The sequence below is a fragment of the Tachyglossus aculeatus genome, chromosome 17, assembly GCF_015852505.1.
Source record: "Tachyglossus aculeatus isolate mTacAcu1 chromosome 17, mTacAcu1.pri, whole genome shotgun sequence".
NCBI classification, from domain to species: domain Eukaryota; kingdom Metazoa; phylum Chordata; class Mammalia; order Monotremata; family Tachyglossidae; genus Tachyglossus; species Tachyglossus aculeatus.
In genome coordinates this window covers 46364622-46392112 of record NC_052082.1, presented here as the reverse complement: position 1 = coordinate 46392112, position 27491 = coordinate 46364622, and the positions used below count along the sequence as shown (strand labels likewise).

The following is a 27491-nucleotide window of genomic DNA, read 5'->3' as shown; positions in this document are numbered from 1 at the left end:
CAGCACTAATATAGAGATTTTATTTAAACTGTATTGAGTTTTTACAGCACGTTTATTGTCTGTCACCACGCGATTGAACAGTTTGGAATTTTTTTTTTTTTTTGGCCACATCATGTCACACCCACGAGAGCTCTGAAAGGATTTTGATGAGCGTATCTGAACCGGGGGCACAGAGAGCCCCTCTCTTTAATTCCGTGCAGTTCGCTTAGTGTATGGAACGGTCCGTCAAGGCGCCAGCCACCCAAAGTAGACAGATACAGTCTCCTCTTCTCCTAGATCGTTGCCGCAGCTTTCCCTTTCAAAACGACTGAGCTACCGAACCCCTGAAAGGGGTCAGGGGGCTGTGGGCATGCAGAGTGAGGTTGTGATGGAAAACAGATTTGTTAAACAATTGAAAAAGCCACTCGACGACTGGAAGCAAATTTAACGGATCGGAGCGTGCTTCGGAGAGTTTTACGTATCGGTACATGCAGGGCGAGGAGTCGATAGTTTCCTACTTCTAGGGTCTCGGGGGTTTCCTTTCCCGTGACGTCTCCATTGCCGCTCAACCCCACCCTTGCGTCAAAAGCGCTCTGCCACCTTACCCTAAATGTGCCCCCGTTTCCTTCTTCACATCCATCAGCATGTGGAGGCCAGTTTGGAAGAAGAATCAAGGATACTGCACTGTAGAGTGCAAGACCAGGTTAGAACTTTGCTCGCCAACATGCTCTTCCTAAATGCAGATCCTAGTTAGTTGTTTTAAAAATAAAAAAAACAAAAACCTATTTAAATGACGGTATTGAATGCCTGGAAGCAACATGGAAGTAGCGGTCAGAAGGGCGGTTGCCACAGTTTCCAGAACAAGACCGCCTCGGCTGTGGCATACCGTTCTACACCGGCTGCGGGATCTGAGCGAAAATGAAGTAAAATCCAAGTGGGGTTTTTGGCTGGGGCTTTCCTCCGGGCCAAGGAGACGGTATCTATCCCACAAAACGCAGAGACCACAGGACATGGCTATATTTATCATTTGGGAATGTACAGTCCCGAGGGACCTGCATTTCTCCCACTTTTGGTATCTTTGCTTTGTCTTCCTTAGTCTGGGTTCCATTGTTAAGTGCACAGAAAGAGACAGCAGCATTTATACTGAAACCCTCACATACCAAAACAGCACATTCCGGGAGGTAAAAACCAAACCCCCAAATCCTCCCCTCGAGGTGTCAAGTGTTCAGGATAAAGAGCGGTGCGTCCCGGAGGAGGCGGTGGCCAAGGAAAGGGCGACGGAGGAGAGGGACCCCGTTCTGCGTTCATGCCGGGAGAGGATCGGGGTGGGCCGGTATTCCTGTGTTTAGCACCAGGATGACTGGCAAAAGTCTGGCCAGGGAGAGCACGGAGCCAACCACAAGGTCATGAACCTGGAGCTTGCTTCTTCCCCCTCGCGCGGCCCTGACAGCTCACCCCCACCCCCTTCGCCCCGACAGCTGGCCAGCTCAAACAGTTGGTTCTTCCCGGGGGGACTGTTGGCGGCGGAGGTCCGCTCCGCTCCCCCAGAATAAGATTCCCACGCTGAGGGGTCACCGCTGCGCTGGCCGATGAGCCGAGAGGAGAAAGCACCCGGGGCCCTCCGCTCGCTCGTCCCGGCTTCAAACCAGACTCCACAGGGAGACAGAACTAATGCAGCTAACAGGGAAGGCCTCTACGGGCTGAAATCTTCATGCACAGACAACAGAGCACAGAGGTATAGGCCGGAGTTGGCCTCAGATAGGCCAGGAACTCCTCCCTTGGGTACTTACAACCTGCTCTCTCGGAGGGGAGGGGAGGGTTTGGGCCGGGTGGTCGTTGGGAGTCGGTGACCCGCACGCCTTCCTATTGCTGTTTGGTGTACTTGGAGCCAGGCAGTAGCTGAGAAATCATCGTCGTCGTCGTCGTCATCTTCCAACTCCCGAGCCAAAGAAACCGGAGTCGCCTACTTCCCCCCAAATCCCTAGAACCGGAGGTCTGGGCCGGGACCGCTCCCAAGGCGAGGGCCTCTCGGGCGGAGTAGCGGCCTGCCGAGTTGGAATTCCTCTGCTCCGGGCGGAGACGGTGCCAGGGAGGATTTCTCGAGATGGCGCCTTCGAGCTCCGGTGTTGGTGGGCCACACCGAGAGACCTGCAAAACTACACCTGAAGCAGATCCTCCGAACCTCCTGCAGCTGGACAGGTCGCCCCTCTGGCGTTCAGCTGGAAGCTGTGGCGATGGGCTTCTTCAGGTGTTGGTTCATGAGCTCCCTGGCGCGAGACACCTGGATGTGTTCATAACAGGCGTTACAGACGAGGACGGGGTCGTAGAGCTGTTGGTCGGGAATGGGCAGCTTCAGGTGGCAGCAGCCGGCGCAGAACACGTTCCCGCAGTTTCTGTCAGAGGGCAAAAGCGGGACGGGTCTTAAACGTCCGATGGGGGAAGAAAAGGATCCAATCAAATAAAAAGGGGATAGCCGGAAACCCCACTCGAGGAGGGACAATCTGACCCTCCTTGGAGAGACAGATGCCCCCCGGTCCCCCCTGATGTTCTACTGTACTTTCCCAAGCGCTCAGCACAGTGCACTACCCACGGTAAGCTCTCAGTAAATCCGACGGGCTGATTGACTGCTTTCCGACTCAGGGCGCTGCTTGGTTTTACCTGCAGTGGTGTCTCCGTTTGGCCAGCCAGAACTCACAGTCGCAGTTGTAGCAGTGGGACGCCATGTGGTCTGGGACCCAGCGTGTCACCTGAGAGAGGAAGGCAAGAAGACAGGAGGTTTGGGTCAGAAAAGACGACTGTCCACTTTAGGTGGACAGAAGTCCCAAGGAGGAAACTCTCCCCTGCCGGGGGTGCGGCGTGGGTCCCGTTACAAAGACACGGAATTTGGCCCACGGAGGGAAGCGTGTCCCCTTCCTTGGGGTGGCCTAACGCACGGTGCTTTAGCTTCGTTCCTGTACCACAAGCTCCAGAGCGCTTCTGGTGCAAATCTGGACATCAGGCCAGCCTCGTCCACCTCAACTTCATCCTTGAACGTTTTAACTCTGCCCTCTTCTCTGCCCGGCAAAGTTATTTCTCCATCCTTATCAACACGCAGGCCCATTGCCCTCGCCAGTTGTTCCAGATGTTAAACTCCCTCCTCAAACCCCGTCCCCCCGCCTTCCCCGTCTCGTCTCTAATGACTTGGCCACCTACTTTATTGAGAAAATCGATACCTGGGGGTGATCTCCCTAAAATCTCCCCCATTCCTCTCCAGTCCTTCCCTCCTCCTGCCCACCTCTTCACCTACTCCACTTTTCCCAGTGGTATCTCAAGAGATCTCCTGCCTTCTCTCAAAATCCACCTCCTCCACCTGCGCATCCGACCCCATCCCTTCGCACCTTATCAGAGCACTTGCCCCCGCCCTGATTCCATGCCCTACTGCCATTTTCAACTGTTCACTCGCCAATGACTATGCCATGCTGAGATGCAGCATGGCATAGTGGCTAGAGCATGGGCCCGGGAATCAGAAGGTCATAGGTTCTAATGCCGGCTCTGCCACGTGTCTGCTCTGTGACCTTGGGCGAATCACTTCACTTCTCTGTGCCTCACTGACCTCATCTGTAAAATGGGGATTGAGACTGAGAGCCCCATATGAGACAGGGACTGTGTCCAACATGATTCACTCCCATGGCTTCAACCACTGTGTGGATGATTCCCAAATCTACATTTCCAGCCCTGATCTCTCTCCTTCTCTGCAGTCTCGCATTTCCTTCTGCCTTCAGGACATCTCTACTTGGATGTCCTCCCATCACCTCAAGCTTAACGTGTCCAAAACAGAACTCCTTACGTTTCCCCCAAAACCCTGTCCCCTACGTGGTTTTCCCATCACTGTAGATGGCACTGCCATCCTTCTATCTCACAGGCCCATAACCCTGGAGTTATCCTTGACTCATCCCTCTCATTCAACCCACATATTCAATCTGTCACCAAATCCCGTCGGTTCGGTCTTCACAGCATCGCTAAATTCTGCTCTTTCCTCTCCATCCAGACTGCTACCGGGTTAATCCATACACTTATCCTATCCTGCCTTGATTGCTGCATCAGTCTCCTTGCTGACCTCCCAGCCTTCGGTGTCTCTCCACTCCAGTCTGCCGCCTGGATCATTTTTCTACAAAAACATTCAATCCATAATTCCCCGCTCCTCAAGAACCTCCAGCGGTTGCCCGTCCGCCTCCGCATCGAACAGAAACGCTTTACTGTCGGCTCTGAAGCAGTCAGTCACTTTCTTACTTCACCTCGCTGCTCTCCTACTACAACCAACCTGCACACTTCGCTCCTTCGGTGCCAACCTACTCTCTGCACCTCAGTCACGTCTGTCTCGCCGCCAACCTCCCGCCCACATCCTACATCTGGCATGGAACGCCCTTCCTCTCCCTATCCAGCAGACAATCAATCTCCCTACCTTCAAAGCCCTACTGACGGCACAACTCCTCCAAGAGGTCTTCCCTAAGCCCTCTTTCCTCTTCTCCTGCTCCCTTCTGCATCATCCTGATTAGCTCCCTTTATCCACCTCAGCCCCATAGCACTTATAGCCATAGCCGTGATTTATTTATTTACATTAATGTCTGTTTCCCCCTCTGGACTGTAAGCTCTTGGCCGGCTGGGAACGTGTCTATCAACTCTGTTATACTGTACTCTCCCAAATGCTCAGTACAGGGCTCCACACACGGTAAGCGCTCCGCAAATATAACGGATTGGTTGACTTACCTAACCCATGTGGTGAGTTAGACCTACCTCGGTTTCCTTCTTATCAACAGGCTCCCAGCTGGCTTCTGAAAGGCCGTCCTCGCTGGGATCGGAGCCAAAATCCTCGGCGTCGCTGCCATCCGACTCCTTCAAGCACGTCTTAAAAGAGAAGGTAGGGGCCCGGGGGACGTCAGGCCCTCGGGTTCCAACGCGCCGCCAAGAGGGAGGTCTCCCCTGACCCTACCTCCCCCCCACTCCCACGCCGGAAGAGAACCCTTATCCAGTGGGTGCCCACGGCGGGAGAGGGGAGCCCAGACCCAGGGGCAGCGGGGCGGGAAGGGACCCGGCGGCCGGTGGCGGGCGAAAGCTACTCACAAAGTCGTCCTCGTAGTCCACGGGAGGCTCGGCCGGGGGCGCGCAGCGGTGGCGGATGTCCAGCCTCATCTGGAGCTCCCGCACCTGGCGGCGGAGGAGCTCCACCTCCTGCTTGTAGCCCGCCTCGATCTGCCGTAACCTCTGCTGGACCACATCCGGGGGGAAGGGCAGCCCGTCGTCATCCAGGTACAGGGGAGGCCCGGGAGAAGGGCAGCTGGCCGGAGCCGGCTTGGGGCCGGACGCCGGCTTGGGGCGACCCAGCGGCCACGTCCTGTTGCTTTTTCCCGCCGGGCCGGCACAGTGTCCGCCGGACTGACTGGAGCAGATGGGAGACCTGACTCCTTCTCTCTGGGCCCACTGGCCAGCGGGGCAGAGCCCCGTCGGTCGCGTCGGCTTGCCGCCGGACCTCTTGCCGCAGCAGCCGTAAGAAAGCAGGCGGCGGGGTGCCGGCTCCCCGCTTGGGAGGGAAGCCACCATCCCCTGGAAACTCTCCCAGTTGGAGCCCAGGAAAGAAAACTCGCTCATCTGGCTCTGGGAAACCGGCTTCCGGCCCAGTTCCGGCGGCGCTTTCCCAAAGCGAGAACTTTCCGCCGATGGCCCGTTCCTGCCATTTTCTCGTCTCCCACCGTCTTCCTCCCGGGGCCCGGGGTCCGGCCCGGGATTCGGAGGGCCCTGGCAGGAGGCGCCCGACCCGGCAGGGCCCGAGGGGTCTCGGCGTAGGGGAGGAGCCGCCAAGGGGTCTTCCAGAGCCGGGCAGCCGGCCCTCCGAGCGGCCCGACGGCCATCCGACCCGGGATCCGGAGCCTTCTGACCCGGCACCGGGGCTTGCGACGCTTTCCCAGAGGCATCCGGGGCCAACTCCTGACAAGGCGCCTCAGGGAGATTCCCGGTCCCGTCCTGGCCCGAGGAAGCCGCGTCAGCCGGGGGTCCGGCGGCTTCTTTCCCGGAAGGCTCTTCGGGCGGCTCCCCAGGACCGTCCCGAGTCCTCAGTGACGTGTCCCGGGCGGGAAGCTCTGGAGCAGGCTCCGGGATCTCTTCTCCGCCTTTGAGCTGGGGATCCAGGCTGCCGCTCTCCGGGGGCCAGAGAGCCACGGGGCTCGGCACTTTGCAGCTCGGGGGACAGCTCTTGTGTCTCGTCAAGGTTTTATCGGTCCGGAAGTCCTTCCGACTGGCGGGCGGCGGAGGAAGGTGGCCCAGCTCTGGTGTGGGCCGCGGCGGGCCGACGGGGCCGTGATCCCCCGCGGGGGGGTCCGCTCCTTCTGGCTGGCCGGACCAGGGCTCCAGGTCCACTCTGGCCTCCTGACAATGGTTATTCAGGTTTGGGTCGCTGGAGGTGCGGGTTAGCGGGCTACTGGTGTCACAGGCCGAGAGGAGGTCATCCACGGATCTCGTTTTGGGCAATCTACAAACGACAGCGGACTGAGGGTCAGGAAAGAGAGGCGCTGCCCGCCTCACCCCCACTGCCCAGGGGGCAGACCCACAAAGAGGGCCCCCGGAGGTCTACCAAACACTACGCTGCCTAGCTTCCCCTGCACAGAGGAAGCACTCAATAAATACCATCGACGATGGGGATGGTGCCTGTTTTGGCAGGCCCCCAAATGGAGGACTTTATCTCTATCGCCAAGCCCGCATTGGTGGGGCTGTCTGGGTGGGGTGGGCGTGTGGGTGTGTTGGAGGGGAAGTCAAGCTGGAAGTTTTGACAGTGTTCCTGGCCCCACTGTGGCACAAACTCTCAGGGGATCATTTGCACTCCAAAGCTCAGAACTGGACTCCATCTTTTAGAAACTGAGATGCCCAGAACCAAATACTGCAGAGTGGGGGAAGGGTTGGCAGGGGGGCGGCGGGGGCAGGGCACCCTCGCTGCCTGGCTTGGGAGGTGCTGGACATCCCTGCTGGGACAGGGAGTCATAAATAAAGGGAAATGACATGGGGGTTGCTGAGCTGGGGGGTGGGGAAAGAAATCCTTTTCCTCCCGGCCTCTCTTTCGAGTTCTCCTCTCCAAATTACCTCCTCCTGTCTTCTCCTCTCCGAATCCTAGGGTGAATCTGAGGACGGAACGGGGGATCGCAAGGTTCTGGACCGCTCTCTGCCTGGGAAGCCACTAGTGGCCACAGAGGAACGTAGGGGATTTAAGGAAGAGAAAGTATAAGGGCATGACTGGATCTCTTTAAGAAAAAAGGTGGAGGGGCACCTTTCTCGGCTAGATGATGTTTCAACTGAAAAAAGTAAGAATCTCAGTGCCCTCAGGGACAGATAGTAGGAGGAAGAAAAAAAAAATCAAGGGAAAGCTGAGTAGGCAGGGTCAGGACTCCTGGGTTCCGGTCTCAGCTCAACTAACTCACTAACTCACGGCCGACCCCAGGGTCCGGGCGGCCTCCCCACGCCAACCACTGACATAAGTACTGGCCTCCCGCCTTCCTCGACGGATTTCGGACTTACAAAGCACATCACGATCTGCTAAGGAAACAGGTCCCAAGGTCCCTTAGTCGTTTCCAACTATTTTCACCGAGCAGGGGGCTCGTATCTCTTGGAGAACAGAAAAAGAAACACTGGGGCTATGGGAGACTGAGGCCGGGCCAAGCTCCGACCGAACCCAACCTCAGGGCCTGGGGGCTAGGCAGGGGGGCGTATTCCGGGGCCCAGAGTTGAAAGTGATCACCGCTCTGGCTCTCGGGGAGCCAGTCACTTGTTTCGCCTTCTACTAATAACAATAATAATTACGGTATTCGTTGTGCACCTATTATTTGCCAGGCACTGTGCTAAGTGCTGGGGTGGATATAAGATAATTTTTCAGCAACAATTTGGGGGGGAGTTGTAGAGTGAGTGTGTGTGTGTGTGAGTGAGTGTGTGCGTGTACACACCCCATTCCACCTTGCTGTCTGACCACTTTCTGAAGCCCCACAACGCCGTTCCAATCTTTTAGACTGTGAGCCCACTGTCAGGTAGGGACTGTCTCTATTTGTTACCAATTTGTACTTCCCAAGCGCTTAGTACAGTGCTCTGCACATAGTAAGCGCTCAATAAATACGATTGATGATGATGATGATGATCACTTGGGAGTGAGCCTCTCAGTCAATCAACGGTATCTACTGAGTGCTTCCGCAATGCAGAGCGCTGTATTGAGCGCTTGGGAAAGTGCAATTCAACAGAGTTAGCAGACACGTTCCTTGCTCCTCGCAAACTGACAGTCTGGAGGGGGAGACTGACCCGAATATGAATAAACAATTTATAATATATCATTTAAAGACATGGACATAAGCCCGACGGGGTTGGGAGTGGGACGAATATCAGATGTCCACAGGGTCACAAATCCAAGTGCATTTACACTGGTAGGCTCATTTGGGGCAGGGAATGTGTCTGCTAATTCTGTCGTACTGTCCTCTCCCAAACGCTCAGTACAGTACTCTGCACGTAGTAAGCACTCAGTCAAAAGCACAGATTGATTGAGTGAGGAGCGGTCCTCTTGAGAATTGGCTCAGTATTCAATCTCTCCTGAAATTCTGGGCTCTTTATCGGGGGCGATTCTCAGCTGACCCGTCCTGGGGCTTAGGGAAGGGCGGTTAAAAACAGCCCTTTTGTGATAATAATAAAAATAATAATAATGGTATTGTTCTGCACTATGTGTCAAACACTGTTCCAAGTGCTGGGGTAGATACAAGCGAATCAAATTGGACACAGTTCCTGTCCCACCTGAGGCTCACGGTCTTAATCCCCGTTTTCCAGATGAGGGAAATGAGGCCCAGAGAAGTGAAGTGACCTGCCCGAGGTCCCAGAGCAGACAGGCGGCGGAGCTGGGATTAGAACCCAGGTCCTCCTGACAGACTCCCAGGCCCGGGCTCTGGCTAGGCCACGCCGCTTCCCAGGGGCGCTTTTTCCGGGAAGTCGGCTTCCCCAGAGAGTCGGGGCTGAGGGAAGTGGTGGTAAGAGCTCAGGACTCTTCCCCGGAAAGTAGGGAGGGTAGGTCCAGCTCGCCCCCGGGTCCCGTGCCGGGTCTCTGCGGCCCCGAGCGCCCTGAAAATCTGCGAAGGGCATCAGAGGAGGGGCAGGGAGCCCCGAGGGTTGGGGGCGGAGGGGAAGGAGCCTTTTTACCTGTCTAGAGACCGGCCGCTGAACTCCTGGCTCTGAGCGGCCGGGGCCAGGTAGATGTCCACGCTCTCCTCCCTGAGGGTGCACGGGGACGATGCCGGGAGGTACACCGCCGTCCAGAGGTGGAGGGCCCGCACGTGACACACGGGGTGCAGGACCTGCAGGGGCCCCCTGAGGCCTCGCATCGCCCGTTCCGGAGACCCTCTCCCCGCTTCCCGCCCCGCCCGGCCTCCCGGCTCCGTTTCCGTCCCCTCCCCGCCGAGCCGGCGCCCCGCCCCCGGCTCACCAGCTCGGAGCCGGGCACGTAGAGGAAGTTGTGGAAGTTCTTGTTGCCGGCCCGGAGGAGGGCCCACACGGAGCAGGTCCGCTTGTAGATGTTGCGCAGCTCTCGCTCGCACGGGTTGTTGGCAAGGAAGGTGCCGTACAAGCAGGAGTATGTGTGCTGCACCAGCTTCACCTGCGGGGCCCGGTTTGGGGCGGCGGGGTCACAACCGGGACCCCCGGCCCCCCCCACTCCCCTCGGGGGCTAGAGGGGGCTCCCCCAGCCGGGGACCTACCAGGAATGCTTCGTTGAACTCAAAGAGGCAGGGGAACTGCTTCAGCAACTGATGCACCGAGTCCAGCCACTGCAGGAACACCGGGCACTGCTCGTTCTGGTCCTCCGCGTTCTCCTGGTGGCCGCAGCGGTCCCCGAACTTGTGGCCAAAATCCAGCCAGTCGGACTCCACCAGCACCTGAAAGCCCTGCGAGAAGAAAGACCTCTGTCCTTCCAAGTGCGGGCAGCCTCGGGGCCCCGTTGTTCTCTCCTGAGCCCGCGGCCGGGACGGTACCTCCAGGGTCCTGTAGTAGGGGTCCAGCAGGATCTTGGCCAGTGCCACTATCTGGGGGGTGCGGTCCCAGCCGTCCGAGCAGTGCACCAGCACCGGGCGGCCCTCCCCGTCCACCGCGTTGGACACCAACACGGCCGCCTTCAGCATGACTGACAGGTGCTGCAGCCACTTGGTGCTCTCCAGGGCCGACAGCCAGCTGGGAGCACAGAGACAGCGGGCTGTAGAGTCTGGGGCCGGCGGCCCTCGGCTCTTGCGAGAACCCCTGCAAGCCAGCCCTCCCCGCCGCCCCTTCGGTGGCCACCCCGGAAGGGACCGGTTCCGGCCAAGAGACGGCCTTGCGGGAAGGAGGAGGCCTCTGGCATTCGGGGACGACGCCTTCCCCCGCCCCCATTCCCCGCCCCCTCAGCCGGGCTCTTTGGAGGGGATCGTGTCCGGACACGACGACGTGACGCCCTTTGGTCTGACGGCCGGCTCTGAGAGGCCGCGGAGAAGATGGACCGTGTCGACGCCGGGAGTCAGACCCGCTACTCCGGAGACTCCCGAGAACTCTGAGATTTGGTCTACCCCTCCATTGAGGGTGGGGGGTTGCCCCGGTGACGGGCAGCACCTACTTGCTGGGATCCGGCATCTGGCTGCAGACGGCCCGCAGGTACTGGAAACTGTTGCGGATGGAGTGGATGTTGGCCATGCCCATGAACACCACCTCGCAGTTGGGATAGTACTCTGCACAGAGCGGGGGGCGGGCAGGGCTCAGTTCGTCGGCCCTTCGCGATGGGGCGGGTGGCTGGGCCGGGGGAAGCCCCTTCCCCGACCAGGCGGGAACCCGGAAATCTCCAGGACCGAACCCGCCCTCGGCTCTGGGTCCCGGGGAGGCCCGGGGCATCCACGGCCGCGGAACGGCCCGGGCCCAGAGGATCCCCGCTGGGGTCAGGTGTCTGGGGGCGGGGAGGGGGCGGCCACGTTCCTACCTTCGCACTCGCAGCCTCCACCTTTGGCCCGGTTGGCCACGGCGGCGGTGTAGGAGCGGGCGTCCAGGATCAGGAGCTTCTGGGGCCCACTGCTGCTCTCCACCCCCGAGCAGGCCGTCAGGGAGGAGTCTAAACGCACACAGGGGTGGCCTGCTCAGTCAATGGCGTGCACCGAGCGCTAACCGGGCGCAGAGCACTGTACTAAGCGCTTGGGAGAGGACAATAGAGCAATTCAATTCTCTGCCCACAACAAGCTTACAGTCAGGGCCTTGGGCTCCAGCCACTTCGGTTCCCGCCCGCTCCCTCCCCGGACGGAGCCGCCCTGTCAGCTCACGGGCAGCCCGGGGGCCGGAGTGGCTTCTCTCCTCGCCCCCGTGGACGAGGCCGGGTCCCAGGGACCGACGGAAGCGGGAGAAGGCGGGGAGGGGCGGAGAAGCCCGGCCCCCCCATCTCATCTCACCGAAGTCGGTGTCACCGGCTTCGCTCCCCTGGCCGTTCCCGCTGCAGGCGGCGCCGCCGGCCGCCTTGCCCCCGGGGTCCAGGGCGCAGGCTTTGGCGATGGACGTGACCAGGTACTCGTCGTCGGCATTACGCCAGCCCCACCAGCTGATCTCGGGCTGGCTGCAGCGGGCGATGGCGGCCCCGTTCCGGAGATGTCTGGGCCGGGACAGGGAAGGCCGGTGGCTGCCCCGCCAGCCCCTCCGCCCACCGCAGCCACGTCGGCGTCATTTCTCGACGGTATTTGTTAAGCACTTTCTATGTGCCGGGCACTGTTCTAAGCGCCGGAGTAGACACAAGCTAATCAGGTTGGACCCCGTCCCTGTCCCACGTGGGGCTCACAGTCTCAATCCCCATTTTACCAACGAGGAAACTGAGAGCCGGTGAAGTGGCTCGCCCAGAGGTCACGCAGCAGATGAGGGGCAGAGCTGGGATTAGAACCCAGGTCCTTCTGACTCACTGGCCCGGGCTCTAGCCACTGGGCCACGCTGCTTCCCTACCCTATTTGGCCTCAGGGCTGGCCCACATCGCCCACCTCAGGCCGGGGGTCACGAGATGCCCCCGACTCCTTCGACGCCAGCCCCCAGGAGGGAAGCAGGGCCCGAGACCTTCGAACCCACTCCTAGTCATAACTGTGATATCTGTTAAGCGCTTAATGTGTGCCAAGCACTGTACTGAGCACTGGGCTAGAAACAAGCCAATCGGGTCCCACCTGAGGCTCACAGTCTAAATAAGAGGGGGAACGGGGACTGATTTCCCATTTTGCAGATGAGCGAACTAATGCTCAGCGAAGTGAAGCGACTTGCCCAAGGTCACAAGCAGACAAGTGGTGGAACCAGGATTAGAACCCAGGTCCTCTGACTCTCAGGCCTGTGCTCTTTCTACTAGGCCACGTCACTTCCTTTGGAGTGAACAGAACCCAGGCCGAATGGTTCCCAGCCCAGCAGGTAAAATTAACACTCTCTCTCTCTCTCTTTCTCCCCTCTGCCAGGGAGGCCTCTCATTTTCATCATCGTCATCATCATCAACCTCAGCCCTGGCAGCAACGACTGGATACCCACTGGGTGCAGAGCCTGTGCTAGGTTCCCAAGGAGGCCCGGTCCCTGGCCTCAAGGAGCTTCCAATCTAAGGGTGGGGGGAGTGAGTGGACACAAATGGGCAAATGTACCCAGGGCGGGAGGGCCAGTACAGGGATCGAGGGCCAACACTAAAACTGTTGATTAATGATGGGCAGCCAAGTCCCAAGAGGGCTGACAGGCCAAGCGGAGGGTCATGGGAAGCGATGGGTTGGGGGTGAAGTGACCAGGGAGCTGGAAGACCAGCCAGGGAGGGCGTCTTGGAGGAGGCGGTGTGGAACGGGAGGGAGGGCACCAATGGGGAGGTTGGGGGCAGTCCAGTGGGGGGGCTGGAGATGAGTGACGCGTGGGTACTGCTCCCCATTCTCCCCCGTCCCCGCCTCCTGACCTGTACACAACCACGGGAATCCTCTTCCAGGAGCGGAAGGAGGCCACGTTCTCCAGCTCCTTGTCGGTGATCCACACGGGGACCAGGAGCTTCTGGGGGTAACTGGGGCAGAGCCTGAGGGCAGAGACCACTGCTGGGGAACTGCGGCCCTGCCCACTGAGCCTCCCCGGGGCCTCCCCGGAGCCACCCTCTTTCCCCGGTGAGCTCGTCCCACTGGGAGCGGGGTCTCCCCGAGACCAAGGGAGTCGCTTCCCTCAGGCCTCTCCCCTGGCCGGCCCCCGCCTCGTAGCCCGCTCACTTGTAGTTGCTGTTGATGTGGGAGACCCTCCAGACGTTGTGAAGATCAAAGCCCATGCGCGCCAGCTCCGTCTCCTGCCGGCACCGCACGGGCTCCCCTGCAACACGGCCACCCCACCCCGTCAGCCGGCCCCGGGGGCACCGTGAGGCAGAGAAACACGGCCGCCTCACCCCTTCAGCCGCCACAGAGGTCAAGGACAGCGCGGGGAACAGAGACCCAGCCACCCCACCCTGTCAGCTGGCCTTGGGTGGGGCGGGCAGGGGCGCCGAGGGAGGCCCGCTTGGGGACCACAAGACCGGGCGGAGGCCAGTGGGGGAGAATGGGAGACCTACCTGGCTGGCACAGATGAGTATGTTGGTCCTCTTCGGTGAGGCCCAGGCACCACGCATGGTAAGCAAAAGCAAACAGGTCCTCGGGCTTGGCGGGCTGGGCCGTGGCCCGGCTCAGCCTTGACAGCCACTCCTGGCACTGCTTGAAAGTGGAGAAGTGGCACCTGCCACGCAGGGGCCGGGAGCCAGGGTGAGCCGGGGGGAGCGGCAGGGCCAGGAACGGGGCACTGAGGAAAGGAGGTGGGCAGCGGGGGGGGAGAGGGAGGCAGCGGGCAGGAGCCGAGGCAGGGCCGGGGCAGGCCTACCGTACAGCCCGACTACAGCCACGCAAGGCCTGAAAATGTGGGTGGCCGGGTCCAGCCCCACCTGACCCGCGCCCCGGCCAGGAGGGAGAGCCCGCTTCCGGGCCCCACACTGGCCCTTCCCCGAGGGGCAGGGCCCCGCCAGCCCAGGGCATCCGGCAGGCACCCCTGCCGCTTGCCTGTTGTGGGATCTTGGATGAGTCATTCAACTGCCCTCGACCTCCGCTGAAAAATGGGGATTAAAATACCCGCTGTCACCCACCCCCCGGCCCCGCTCTAGTAGACTGTGAGCCGGCCCCGCTCTAGTAGACTGTGAGCCAGCGACAACACCGATTCTGTCCAATCTGATGAAATCGCATCTACCAATCAATCTGCGCATCAGGCAGAAACTCCTCACCCTGGGCTTCAAGGCTGTCCATCCATCCATCCCCTGGCCCCCTCCTCCCTCCCCTCCCTTCTCTCCTTCTCCAGCCCAGCCCGCACCCTCCGCTCCTCCCCCGCTAATCTCCTCACCGTACCTCGTTCTCGCCTGTCCCGCCATCGACCCCCGGCCCACGTCATCCCCCGGGCCTGGAATGGCCTCCCTCTGCCCATCCACCAAGCTAGCTCTCTTCCTCCCTTCAAGGCCCTACTGAGAGCTCACCTCCTCCAGGAGGCCTTCCCACACTGAGCCCCTTCCTTCCTCTCCCCCTCGTCCCCCTTTCCATCCCCCCCATCTTACCTCCTTCCCTTCCCCACAGCACCTGTATATATGGATATATGTTTGTACATATTTATTACTCTATTTATTTATTTTACTTGTACATATCTATTCTATTTATTTTGTTAGTATGTTTGGTTTTGTTCTCCGGCTCCCCCTTTTAGACTGTGAACCCGCTGTTGGGTAGGGACTGTCTCTATATGTTGCCAACTTGTACTTCCCAAGCGCTTAGTACAGTGCTCTGCACACAGTAAGCGCTCAATAAATACGATTGATTGATTGATTGACCACAGGGCTTAGCGCACAGTAAGCCCTTCCGTCACAATCGTCCCCAGGGCGTGCTGGGAACCCGTAAATCCAAGCGGCCGCACGGGGACCTCCACGACTGCATGCTTTATTGTGAATCATGCACGGGGGGCACCACAGCTGGGTTTTGGCTGTTTTTTTCCCCGGGGTATTTGTTAGGCGCTTACTCTGTGCCAGGCGCTGGAAGAGATACAAACTAAGCCGACTGAACAGAGTCCTTGTCCCACATGGGGCTCGCAGTCTAACCGGGAGGGAGAACAGATGTTGAATCCCCATTTTGCAGTCGAGTTAACTGAGGCACAAAGAAGTGAAGCGACTTGCCCCAGGTCACCCGGCCAAAGAGTGGCGGAGCCGGGATTAGAACTCAGGTCCTCTACCCACTAGGCCCCCGCCGCTCCCCCAGCAGCCGTGGTGCCAGCTGAGGACCCCAGCCCCAGGAGACTTAAAACGGGAATGGAGAGACGTGAGGCGCAAGGAGGGATCCTCAAGCGAGAAGCAGCGTGGCCTAAGGGAAAGCGCACGGGCCTAGGCGTCCTCATCCCGGCTCTGCACGTGTGCTGTGTAAATCTCGGGCAAGTCGCTTCACTTCTCCAGCGCTTAGAACAGTGCCCAGTGCTTAGAACAGTGCCCAGCGCTTAGAGCAGTGCTTTGCACATAGTAAGCGCTTAATAAATGCCACTGTTATTATTATTATTCTCCGTACCTCAGTTCCCTCATCCGTAGAATGGGGATTAAGAGTGTGAGCCCCATGTGGGACAGGGACCGGGTCCGACCCTATTACCTTGTATCTTTTAGACTGTGAGCCCACTGTTGGGTAGGGACTGTCTCTGTATGTTGCCAACTTGTACTTCCCAAGCGCTTAGTACAGTGCTCTGCACACAGTAAGCGCTCAATAAATACGACTGATTGATTGATCTACCCCAGTGTTTACCACGATGCTTGGTACATAGCCGGTGCTTAAAAAAAATAGCACAACTCTTATTATTACTGTCATGGCTTCAAACCCCCACCACGGTGAGGACTGGGGTTCTCTCCCGCCTCTGCAGAAGAGGAGGCTGGTGAAGGAGGCGAGCAGGCAGGTCGGGCTAAAGCCCTGGATTCTCTCCCCGGTCCCCCTGGCGATGCCCGCGGCCCAGCCAGTCCTCACCTCACCACCTTGGAGTCCTTGCAGGAGATGTGCAACTGGAACATGTCCCGGCTCTCCACGCTGTCAATCATCCGCAGAGGAACCTGGGGCAAAGGAAAGGGGTTCTGGCCACCGCGGGAAGCCGGGAGGGAAAGGGGGAAAGAAGACGGCGGTTGGTGAGAGGGAGAGGGAGAGGGCGCTGGGAGGGGGAGGAGGAGGAGGAGGAAGGCTAGAGGAGGGCAGACGAGAGCACCGGTGCCGGCGGGCTCAGCGCGGGCAGGGTCCCGGGGGAGGGGAGGGGCTCACGTTAATAACCGAGTCCTTGAACTTGACGTGCAGGCGGTAGTTGGAGATGGCGATGAGGGCATCGGCCGCCCGGCCCAGGAACTCCACCCCCTCGCCCTGCAGCACCGCAAACGGTACCTGCCAAGAGACCCGGCCCCAGGGGCTCACAGCTGCCCTGGTTGGGCATGAGCCAGGTCCCCGCCTCCCTCCCTGGGGTCTGGGCCCAAGCAGCAGGAAGCTAACCCTCCCCATGGCAACCCCGTCACCCACGGCTCCAGCCCGAGCCCGGCCCTGCCCTCCCCGGCTCTCGGCTTCTCCGGTGCCAGACATTTCCCCGGCAACGGAAGCATCCCTCTAGGCCCGCTGCGGCCCTAACCCCATCCCTGCTCTTCCTCCCCCACCGTCCCACCCCGGCATCCAGCTTTCTTCCCCCAGCTTGGACTGCAGGCCCCGGGCGTGCTCGCACCTGCAGACTCTCCTCCTCCTTCACCAGCTCCTTGGGGGGGAACAGGTCCTTGGCTTGGATGTACTCCAGGCTGGGAGGCCCCTCTTCACCCTGTGGAGAAGCCAGTTGCCCTTGACGACCTCCCCCCAACCCCGGTCGCCCCCTCCCCACCAGAGACGGTCCCGGGCACAGGGGTGGCGGAGTGGGGCCCGAGGCCCAGTCAAAGAAGGAGAAATGGCCCGAGGTGGTCGGAGGAGGCTGCGTGAAGGGCAGGAGGGAGGTCGGGGCTGGGAACCAGGAATCCCAGGGATGAGAACTTCTGCAGGAAAGGACCGGCCCACCCCGACGCGGGGCCAGCCGGGATTCTCGGGGCCAAGGCGACGTGGTGGCAAATGAACGAGCTGAGTCTGGACGTGGTATTGGAGGAGAAAGGGGAGACGGGGCTGAGGACGAAGGAACGGGGGAGGGAGACGCATCCCGGGGCCCCGTGGGCTTTGTTGGAAACTTGAGGGGCGGATGGCATAGGGAGCCCCGTCCTGGCGCCTCGCTTCTTCCCTCCCTGCTGGTCCCTGGGGGGGACGATCCCGATTCCGCCCTAGGCCTCAGGCTGCCCGCACCGGGGTGGGATGGTTATGTATGGCTACGGACGGACGGGATGGAGGGCCCGGCCAGGGGTCCCCTCCGCGGGGAAGGGGTTGAGGGTCTCCGGCCCCCAGAGGGGGTCTCAGTCAGCTCCCTAGGCCCTCGAAGAGCAGCCCTCCGCGCAAAGCCCCAAGCCAGAGGCCTGGATGTGGGACTGCAGTCTGCCTCGGGGCTTCTGCAGAGCGCCACGAGGGGGGCTGGGGCTTCGGGGGGGGGCGGAAGGACACAGACAGACAGACACACAGACAGACAGACAGAGTGTGTGTGTGATCCAGAGAGGAGGGGGGTCCGGCGGGGTCCCCTCCCGGCCCGCCCCGCACTCACGAAGCAGCTGAGCATGGAGCAGGAGCCCCGCGCCGACAGGCTCATGGTGGCGGCGGGCCCAGGGGCCCAGGGCCGCGGAGGGCACGGAGGTCACGGGGGCCGGGGTGCAGCCCCCCTTGTCCGCCGCGGCATTGGCCCGCCCTGCCCACCCGCCCGCCCGCCGCCGCATCCCGCCTGCCGGGGCCCGGCGGGGGCGGAGATGGGGCCGGGGGACCGGAGGGGACTTGGGGGGACCGGAGGGGAGCTCGGCCCGGACACAATGGAGCGACAAGGACCGGCTCCGCCCAAGGACGGGGGAGGGACAGGCGGAGGATGGAGGATGGAGGGAGGGAGGGAGGAGACAGACAGGGAGGAGAGAGCAGCCGCCAGGGGAGGAGGGAGAAGCAGCAGGATGGGAGGAAGGGGAGGAGGAACCGTGAGCGTCTGGCCAGGCCTGGGCAGGGGAAGAGGCAGAGGAGGGCCAGGGGCTCCCCCCGCCCCGCCCCTGCAGCCGAGGCCCAGACCACGGCCTCCCTGCGGGACCCCCGAGGACCCCCCAGCCCCGGGCTGACACCTTCGGCAGCTGCTCGGGCCCCAGCCCAGCTCTCCCCCAATCCTCCGTGTGGCCCCTCGCCCTCCCCGGGGGTCCCGGCCGGGGTCAGTCCTGGGGGGCCCCACCCACTTCCAGCGCCAAACAACCCGCTTCACTTGGAGGCTCCGCTGCCACCTCGTCTGCACGGTGTACCGTCTATGACTGCCAGGCATCCCTCCTGGCCCACCGGGGGCTCACAGTCACACTTAATTCTAAAAATGCTATTTAATCATCACGGTATCTGTGAAGCGCTTACTATGCGACAAGCACTCTCCTAAGCGCCGGGGGGTGGGGGGGGATATGGGATCATCGGGTTGTCCCACACGGGGCTCAAAGTCTCAATTCCCATTTTCCGGATGAGGGAACTTCTCTGTGCCTCAGCTAACCGGCTGGCCCGAGGTCACGCGGCGGATGAGTGGCGGAGCCAGCATTAGGCCTCCCAAGCCCGTGCTCCTTCCACTGAGCCATGCTGCTTCTCTGTCGATCCCAGAGCTTAGTACAGTGCTTGGCACATGGTATGCGCTTAACCCATCATTGTTATTATTATTATTATCGTGGTTGTCCGTGGATTCCCGGGACCACAACTCCCAGGAGCCTCAGAAGAGGCAGCCACAGCCCATCTGCCCCGGAGTCTCTCCCCGTTGGGTTGGGCCCTTGGTTCCCAACTGGCCCGGCCCTCCCGGGGGTCTCCCTGGGTCGGTTGGGGGCTCGGTCCCCCACCGAGGCCCAGCCCCCCCAGCCGGGGTGTGTGTCCCCAGCAAGCTCTGGGCTCTTCCCCCATCAGAGGTGGATGGGGTGAAGGGAGCCGGGCTCTGTGGCTCCCGAGAACTGGGGCTCCCCGGGGCAGTGGCTCTGTGCCCACCCCAAACCTCCTCAGACCCGGGAGGTCTGGGCCCCCCGATAAGTGTCCTGGCCCTGGGGCTCAACACGGCCTGCACGAGCAGAAGTTGCTGGGCCCCCACAGGGCAGACAAACCTTCTTTCCCCACTCTGGGGACGGACCCTGCATTTCCAGCCCCCATAGGCTTCCAGAGGCCGCCCGGGGAAGCCAGGAGGCTCCATCAAGGGGGCCGCCCTGACCCTCCTCATCCAAATGGGGCCGGTCCTAGCCCTGTGGGGGCCTGGGACGCCCTGAGGTTTCACAGCCTCGAGTCGGCAGATGGGAGGAGAATTGTTGAAAAAGCTGAACTACGGGAGAGGCTCTGCTCCTTATAAACCCTCCTCCTCCGCCCTCCTCCTAGCAGCCGGGCTCAGCCCCTTTAGAGGCAGAGGCGGGGGTGAGGTGTGGGGAGCAGGGGGGGGCAGGCGGTCTCCCTGGTTTTCCAGGGCCCAGACACGCCTTCTTGGGAGAAGCCGGCAGAACCCCGCAGACTCCGGTCGGAGAGAGCGGGCCCCGTCGGACCGCGTCCTCCCAGACAGACACCGGGCCGGCAGGAGGAGGGAACGCAACCCCGACCTGACAAGGGCTCACCCCGACGGGCTCCAGAATGACGCCGATAAAAACACGATTGCCCAGAGGAGCCCCCAGGGGACATGCCACCACCACTACCACCACCACCACCACCACCACCACCACCAGTGTCCTCCTTCTTGCAGACCGGCTTCGGGGGGGAGTCCCGCTGGCACCCCAGGAGAGGAACCTTGGGCAGCCCGGCGAATGTGAAGGGAGGGGACGGAGGGACGGAGGAAGAGATCGAGAAAGGGATGGGAAAGAAGTCGAGGCCGAGGGAGTGGGTGGGGGGGTGGTGATGGCAGCACACGGCAGCTGGGAGACCGGGCAGGACCCGTCAGCTCCTACTTCTCCCTTTCTGAGAAAAAGACAGGAACCGAGACTTTCTCTTTGGGCTCAGGGCCGAGCCAGGGGCGGTCGGGGGAAGCGCCCAGAAGGCAGAACCTGGGCGTCTCCAGACCCTGGCTGGGGAGAGTAATAACAATGATAATAATAAATAATAACGATGGCATTTGTTAAGCGCTTAGTATGTGCAAAGCACAGTTCTAAGCACTGGGGGGATACAAGGTGATCAGGTTGTCCCACGTGGGGCTCACAGTCTTAATCCCCATTTTAAAGATGCGACAACTCACAGTCTTAATCCCCATTTTACAGATAACTGAAGCTCAGGGAAGTTAAGTGACTTGCCCAATGTCACACAGCAGACGTGTGGCAGAGCCGGGATTTGAACCCATGACCTCCGACTCCAAAGCCCGGGCTCTTTCCACTGAGCCACGCTGCTTCTACCAAAGTACCCAAAGGCGGCAGCGGGGGCCCTGGCCCTGACTCGGGGGGAGAGCAGGAGGGGAGAAGGGGGACCCGGACTGCAGGGTGGCTAGCTCATTCATTCATTCGTACTAACTGAGCGCTTACGGCGTGCAAAGCACTGTACTAAGCGTCGACTAGCGGAAGAGAGGCCGGGCGGTTCCCGGAGGCGATTGGGTACTCACCATCCTACTAGGGTGGGGGCCCTGGGTCCCGGGGGCTTGCTTCTCCTGCCGGCCTCGCTGAGGGGAGAGAAAGGAAGAATGAAAGAGTCGAGGGTCCCTCCCCCGACCCCTTCGCTCTACCTACCCCAGCCGGCACAGCCCTGGTGAGAGAAGCCAACTCCTTCCCTAAAGACAGCCCTCGTGTGATTTTTTTCTTTTAATGGTATTTGTTAAGTGCTTACCGTGTGCCCAACACTGAACTAAGCGCTGGGGTGGATACAAGCTAATCAGGTCACAGTCCACGTCCCACCTGAGGCTCACAGTTTGAGCCTCCATTTTACAGATGAGGGAACTGGGGCACAGAGCAGGAAAGTGACCTGCCCAAGGTCACCCAGCAAAGGACAAGAGCTGGGATTAATAAATAATAACAGCATTTATTAAGCACTTACTACGTGCAAAGCACTGGTCTAAGCGCTAAGGAGGTTACAAGGTGATCGGGCTGTCCCACGGGGGACTCTCAGTCTTAATCCCCTCGCCCCCCTCTCCATCCCCCCCATCTTACCTCCTTCCCTTCCCCACAGCACCTGTATATATGTATTTATGTTTGTACATATTTATTACTCTATTTTACTTGTCCATATCTATTCTATTTATTTTATTTTGTTAGTCTGTTTGGTTTTGTTCTCTGTCTCCCCCTTTTAGACTGTGAGCCCACTGTTGGGTAGGGACTGTCTCTAGATGTTGCCAATTTGTACTTCCCAAGCGCTTAGTACAGTGCTCTGCACACAGTAAGCGCTCAATAAATACGATTGATGATGATGATGATGATCCCCATTTTACAGATGAGGTAACTGAAGCACAGAGCGGTGAAGTGACTTGCCCGAAGTCACACAGCTGGCAATTGGCGGAGCCGGGATTTGAACCCATGACCTCTGACTCCAAAGCCCGGGCTCTTTCCACTGAGCCGCGCTGCTTCTCTTCACGTGGGGGTGATGGAGACCGCGGGGGGATGGAAGCCAGGCAGCAGACTGACGTCTGTTTAATGAGAGGAGGCAAGGCCTCAAGAAGAGAGGAGACTTGCCCAAGGTTACCCACGAGAGCAGGAGTCCTCCCGTCATCATCAATCGTATTTATTGAGCGCTTACCGTGTGCAGAGCACTGTACTAAGCGCTTGGGAAGTACATGTTCAGCCTAGGCTGCCTCCGGAGAATGAGTCCAGGAGCCCAGCCCAATTCCTGGGATAGGAAGAGCCACCTAGGGTCCCCGGGAGCTCATTCATTCATTCAATCGTATTTATTGAGCGCTTACTGGGTGCAGAGCACCGTACTAAGCGCTTGGGAAGTACAAGTTGGCAACGTATAGAGACGGTCCCTACCCAACAGTGGGCTCACAACCTGCCGCTCTTCCCAGGGAGCCGAGTCGAATCAGTCTGTGCGTGTGTCTCTCTCTGAGGTCTCGGCTGCCAAGTCTCTTTCTGGTGGTTTCACGGGAATTTGGGCTGGCGCTCTTCTGGGGCGCAGGAGCGGCCCACACCTGATGTGTTTACTACAGGCAAAGTCCGGGGCAAAGGGCAGGTCCGCCAGAAAAGGCAGGACTTTGGAAGCTGGACCAGGGGACGGTGAGGGAATTCATTCATTCATTCATTCAATCGTATTTATTGAGCGCTTACTGTGTGCAGAGCACTGGACTAAGCGCTTGGGAAGTCCAAGTTGGCAACATATAGAGACGGTCCCTACCCAACAGCGGGCTCACAGTCTACAAGGGGGAGACAGACGACAAAGCAAAACATATTAACAAAATAAAATAAATAGAATAGATATGTGCAAATAGAGTAATAACATAGTAATAGTAGAAGCAGCAGCAGTAACAGTATTCATTCATTCATTCAATCGTATTTATTGAGCGCTTACTGTGTGCAGAGCACTGTACTAAGCGCTTGGGAAGTCCAAGTTGGCAACATACAGAGACGGTCCCTATTCATTCATTCATTCATTCAATCGTATTTATTGAGTGCTTACTGTGTGCAGAGCACTGTACTAAGTGCTTGGGAAGTACAAGTTGGCAATGTATAGAGACGGTCCCTACCCAACAGCGGGCTCACAGTCTACAAGGGGGAGACAGACGACAAAGTAAAACATATTAACAAAATAAAATAAATAGAATAGATGTGTACAAGTAAAACAGAATAATAAATCTGTACAAACATATATACATATATCGGGAGACCCCGGCCCACCTGCCCCATCTGGGCAAAACGTCCATCCTCATTCATTCATTCATTCATTCGTATTTATTGAGCGCTTACTGTGTGCAGAGCACTGCACTAAGCGCTTGGGAAGTCAAAGTTGGTAACATATAGAGACGGTCCCTACCCAACAGTGGGCTCACAGTCTACAAGGGGGAGACAGACGACAAAGCAAAACATATTAACAAAATAAAACAAATAGAATAGATGTGTACAGGTAAAATAGAGTAATAAATACGTACAAACATATATACATATATCGGGAGACCCCGGCCCACCTGCCCCATCTGGGCAAAAAGTCCATCATTCATTCATTCATTCAATCGTATTTATTGAGCGCTTACTGTGTGCAGAGCACTGGACTAAGCGCTTGGGAAGTACAAGTTGGCAACATCTAGAGACGGTCCCTACCCAACAGCGGGCTCACAGTCTACAAGGGGGAGACAGACGACAAAGCCAAACATATTAACAAAATAAAATAAATAGAATAGATGTGTACAGGTAAAATAGAATAATAAATACGTACAAACATATATACATATATCGGGAGACCCCGGCCCACCTGCCCCATCTGGGCAAAAAGTCCATCCTCATTCATTCATTCAATCGTATTTATTGAGTGCTTACTGTGTGCAGAGCACTGCACTAAGCGCTTGGGAAGTCCAAGTTGGCAACATATAGAGACGGTCCCTACCCAACAGCGGGTTCACAGTCTATATATAAACATATATACCTGTATATATGTATATATGTTTGTACATTTTTTTTACTCTATTTATTTATTTAATTTATTTGTACATATCTATTCTATTTATTTTATTTTGTTAGTATGTTTGGTTTTGTTCTCTGTCTCCCCCTTTTAGACTGTGAGCCCACTGTTGGATAGGGACTGTCTCTATATGTTGCCAATTTGTACTTCCCAAGCGCTTAGTACAGTGCTCTGCACATAGTAAGCGCTCAATAAATGCGATTGATGATGATGATACAAGGGGGAGACAGACGACAAAGCAAAACGTATTAACAAAATAAAATAAATAGAATAGATGTGTACAGGTAAAATAGAGTAATAAATACGTACAAACACATGTACATATATTGGGAGACCCCGGCCCACCCGCTCCATCTGGGCAAAAAGTCCATCCTCATTCATTCATTCATTCATTCAATCGTATTTATTGAGCGCTTACTGTGTGCAGAGCACTGCACTAAGCGCTTGGAAAGTACAAGTTGGCAACATATAGAGACGGTCCCTACCCAACTGTGGGCCAATTAGGGGGGCAGGAGGCAGGGAGGGCCAAGGCCAGAGAGGCTTCCTGAGGCAGCAAGGGGCCTGGGCCCTAGATGATCCCACCCTGGGGGGGCTCCTCTCATTCATTCGATCGTATTTATTGAGCGCAGACTGTGTGCAGAACACTGTACTAAGCGCTTGGGAACTACAAGTTGGCAACATCTAGAGACGGCCCCTACCCAACAGTGGGCTCACAGCCTCTCTCATCAATTCATTCATTCAATCGTATTTATTGAGCGCTTACTGTGTGCAGAGCACTGGACTAAGTGCTTGGGAACTCAATGACTCCCCCCCTTATCTCCTTCCCCTCCCCACAGCACCTGTATGTACGTATATATGTTTGTATGGATTTATTACTCTATTAATTTATTTTACTTGTACACATTCTATTTATTTTATTTGGTTTATACGTTTTGCTTTGTCGTCTGTCTCCCCCTTCTAGAATGTGAGCCCACTGTTGGGTAGGGACCGTCTCTAGACGTTGCCAACCTGGACTTCCCAAGCGCTTAGTCTAGTGCTCTGCACATCCCCCTTTGAGACTGTGAGCCCACCGTTGGGTAGGGACCGTCTCTACATGTTGCCAACTTGTCCTGCCCAAGCGCTTAGTCCAGTGCTCTGCACACAGTAAGTGCTCAATAAATACGATTGAGAGCTCACCTCCTCCAGGAGGCCTTCCCAGACTGAGCCCCTTCCTTCCTCTCCCCCTCGTCCCCCTCTCCACCCCCAATCTTACCTCCTTCCCTTCTGCACTGCACGTGTATATACATATATATGTTTGTACATATTTGTTACTCTATTTATTTATTTTACTTGTACCTACCTATTCTATTTATTTTATTTTGTTAGTATATTTGGTTTTGTTCTCTGCCTCCCCCTTCTAGACTGTGAGCCCACTGTTGGGTAGGGACTGTCTCTAGATGTTGCCAACTTGGACTTCCCAGGCGCTTAGTCCAGTGCTCCGCACCCAGTAAGCGCTCAATAAATACGACTGATTGATCGATTGTACATATTTGTTACTCTATTTTATTTATTTATTTTACTTGCACCTCTCTATTCTATTTATTTTGTTAGTATGTTTGGTTTTGTTCTCTGTCTCCCCCTTCTAGACTGCGAGCCCACTGTTGGGTAGGGACTGTCTCTCTATGTTGCCAACTTGGTAAGCGCTCAATAAATACGATTGATGATGATGATGACTTCCCAAGCGCTTAGTCCAGTGCTCCGCACCCAGTAAGCGCTCAATAAATACGATTGATTGATTGCACACAGTCGGCGCTCAATCAATACGACTGAGTGAATGACGAGGCCATTCGTCCTACGCTTCTTCACCCCCTCCACCCCCCGGGGGACTGGTCAGCGCGGTGCTCCGAGCACGGGAGGCGCTACATACATCATCACCATCCATCGTATTTATTGAGCGCTTACTATGTGCAGAGCACTGTGCTAAGCGCTTGGGAAGTACAAATTGGCAACATACAGAGACAGTCCCTACCCAACAGTGGGCTCCCAGTCTAAAAGGGGGAGGCAGAGAACAAAACCAAACAGACTAACAAAATAAAATAAATAGAATAGATAGGTACAAGTAAAATAAATAGAGTAATAAATATGTACAAACATATATATACAGGCATACATCCCCCCCTGACGGTTGTGTGGACGCCCCCCGGCCGGCCTTTCCGCCCCCGTCCCACCCCGGGTGGAGGGGGAGGCCTGTGGGGGTGGGGGTGGGCCTCCCTCGGGGGTCAGGGGTCACGGGGTCAGGGGTCACGGTGACTCACCTGGGCGGCCTGTGGTGGGCGCTGCCTGCCCCCACTTCCGTCTCCCGCAGGCGCCGGGCGCGCGCAGGCCAGGCCGGGCCCGGCCCCGGGGCCCCGCTCGGCGGCCAATCAAACGCGCGCCCGCGCCCGCCTCGGCCAATCATTATGCCGAGTCACGGCCGGGGCCCCCTCCCCGGGCCCCCGCCAACGCTCATTGGCTCCCGGGACCCCCGCGGGGCGGGGGGAGCCAATGGGAAATCACAGCGCGTCCCCGCGGCCACCAATGGGGAGGCCGCAGGCGGGGGTTGGGAGGGGGCGGCCGGGGGCGTGACGTCACTTCCGGGATCCGCCCTCGGGGGGGCCGGCCATATTCATTCAACCGTGGTTAGTGAGCGTTTACTGAGTGCGGAGCACTGTACTAAGCGCTTGGGAACTACAAGTTGGCAACATACAGAGACGGTCCCCATTCATTCATTCACATTTATTGAGCGCTTACAGTGTGCGGAGCACTGTACTAAGCGCTTGGGAAGTACTAGTTGGCAACATATAGAGACGGTCCCTATTCATATTTATTGAGCACTTACTGTGTGCGGAGCACTGTACTAAGCGCTTGGGAGTACAAGTTGGCAACATAGATGGTCCCTATTCATATTTATTGAGCACTTACTGTGTTCAGAGCACTGTACTGAGCGCTTGGGAAGTACAAGTTGGCAACATAGACGGTCCCTATTCATATTCATTGAGCGCTTACTGTGTGCAGAGCACTGTACTAAGCGCTTGGGAACTACAAGTTGGCAACATAGAGTGACGGTCCCTATTCATTCATATTGAGCACTTACTGTGTGCGGAGCATCGTACTAAGCGCTTGGGAAGTACAAGTTGGCAACATAGATGGTCCCTATTCATATTTATTGAGCGCTTACTGTGTGCCGAGCACTGTACTAAGCGCTTGGGAAGTACAAGTTGGCAACATATAGAGACGGTCCCTATTCATTCATATTTATTGAGTGCTTACTGTGTGCGGAGCACTGTACTAGACGCTTGGGAACTACAAGTTGGCAACATAGAGAGACGGTCCCTATTCATTCATTCATATTTATTGAGCGCTTACTGTACTAAGCGCTTGGGAAGTACAAGTTGGCAACATAGAGAGATGGTCCCTATTTATATTTATTGAGCGCTTACGGTGTGTGGAGCACTGTACTAAGCGCTTGGGAAGTACTAGTTGGCAACATGGAGAGACGGTCCCTATTTATATTTATTGAGCGCTTATGGTGTGCGGAGCACTGTACTAAGCGCTTGGGAAGTACAAGTTGGCAACATAGATGGTCCCTATTCATATTTATTGAGCGCTTACTGTGTGCCGAGCACTGTACTAAGCACTTGGGAAGTACAAGTTGGCAACATAGAGAGACGGTCCCTATTCATTCATATTTATTGAGCGCTTACTGTGTGCGGAGCACTGTACTAGACGCTTGGGAACTACAAGTTGGCAACATAGACGGTCCCTATTCATTCATATTTATTGAGCGCT

At 57.6% G+C, this 27491-nt stretch overlaps 1 protein-coding gene across 3 annotated transcripts; it reads right to left on the bottom strand.

Annotated features, from left to right (window-relative positions):
* On the bottom strand, positions 1-26051 carry MTMR4 (myotubularin related protein 4). Of its 3 annotated transcripts, none has more exons than XM_038758967.1 (19): positions 25979-26051; positions 20692-20748; positions 16738-16827; positions 16293-16409; positions 16008-16090; positions 13556-13716; positions 13224-13320; positions 12926-13039; positions 11424-11620; positions 10964-11092; positions 10607-10718; positions 9996-10191; positions 9723-9908; positions 9452-9622; positions 9169-9323; positions 5080-6481; positions 4753-4863; positions 2638-2726; positions 1-2372 (listed from the first exon to the last, which is right to left on the bottom strand). In XM_038758967.1, the coding sequence occupies exons 2-19, from the start codon at positions 20692-20694 to the stop codon at positions 2195-2197; spliced, it is 3591 nt and encodes a 1196-aa protein (XP_038614895.1). In that variant the 5' UTR covers positions 20695-20748; positions 25979-26051; the 3' UTR covers positions 1-2194. The 3 variants fall into 3 exon arrangements, with proteins under 3 accessions (XP_038614895.1, XP_038614896.1, XP_038614894.1); XM_038758968.1 differs by lacking the exon at positions 25979-26051 and adding an exon at positions 24448-24461; XM_038758966.1 differs by lacking the exons at positions 20692-20748; positions 25979-26051 and adding an exon at positions 17683-17753.
* Positions 26052-27491: the final 1440 nt, after the last annotated feature.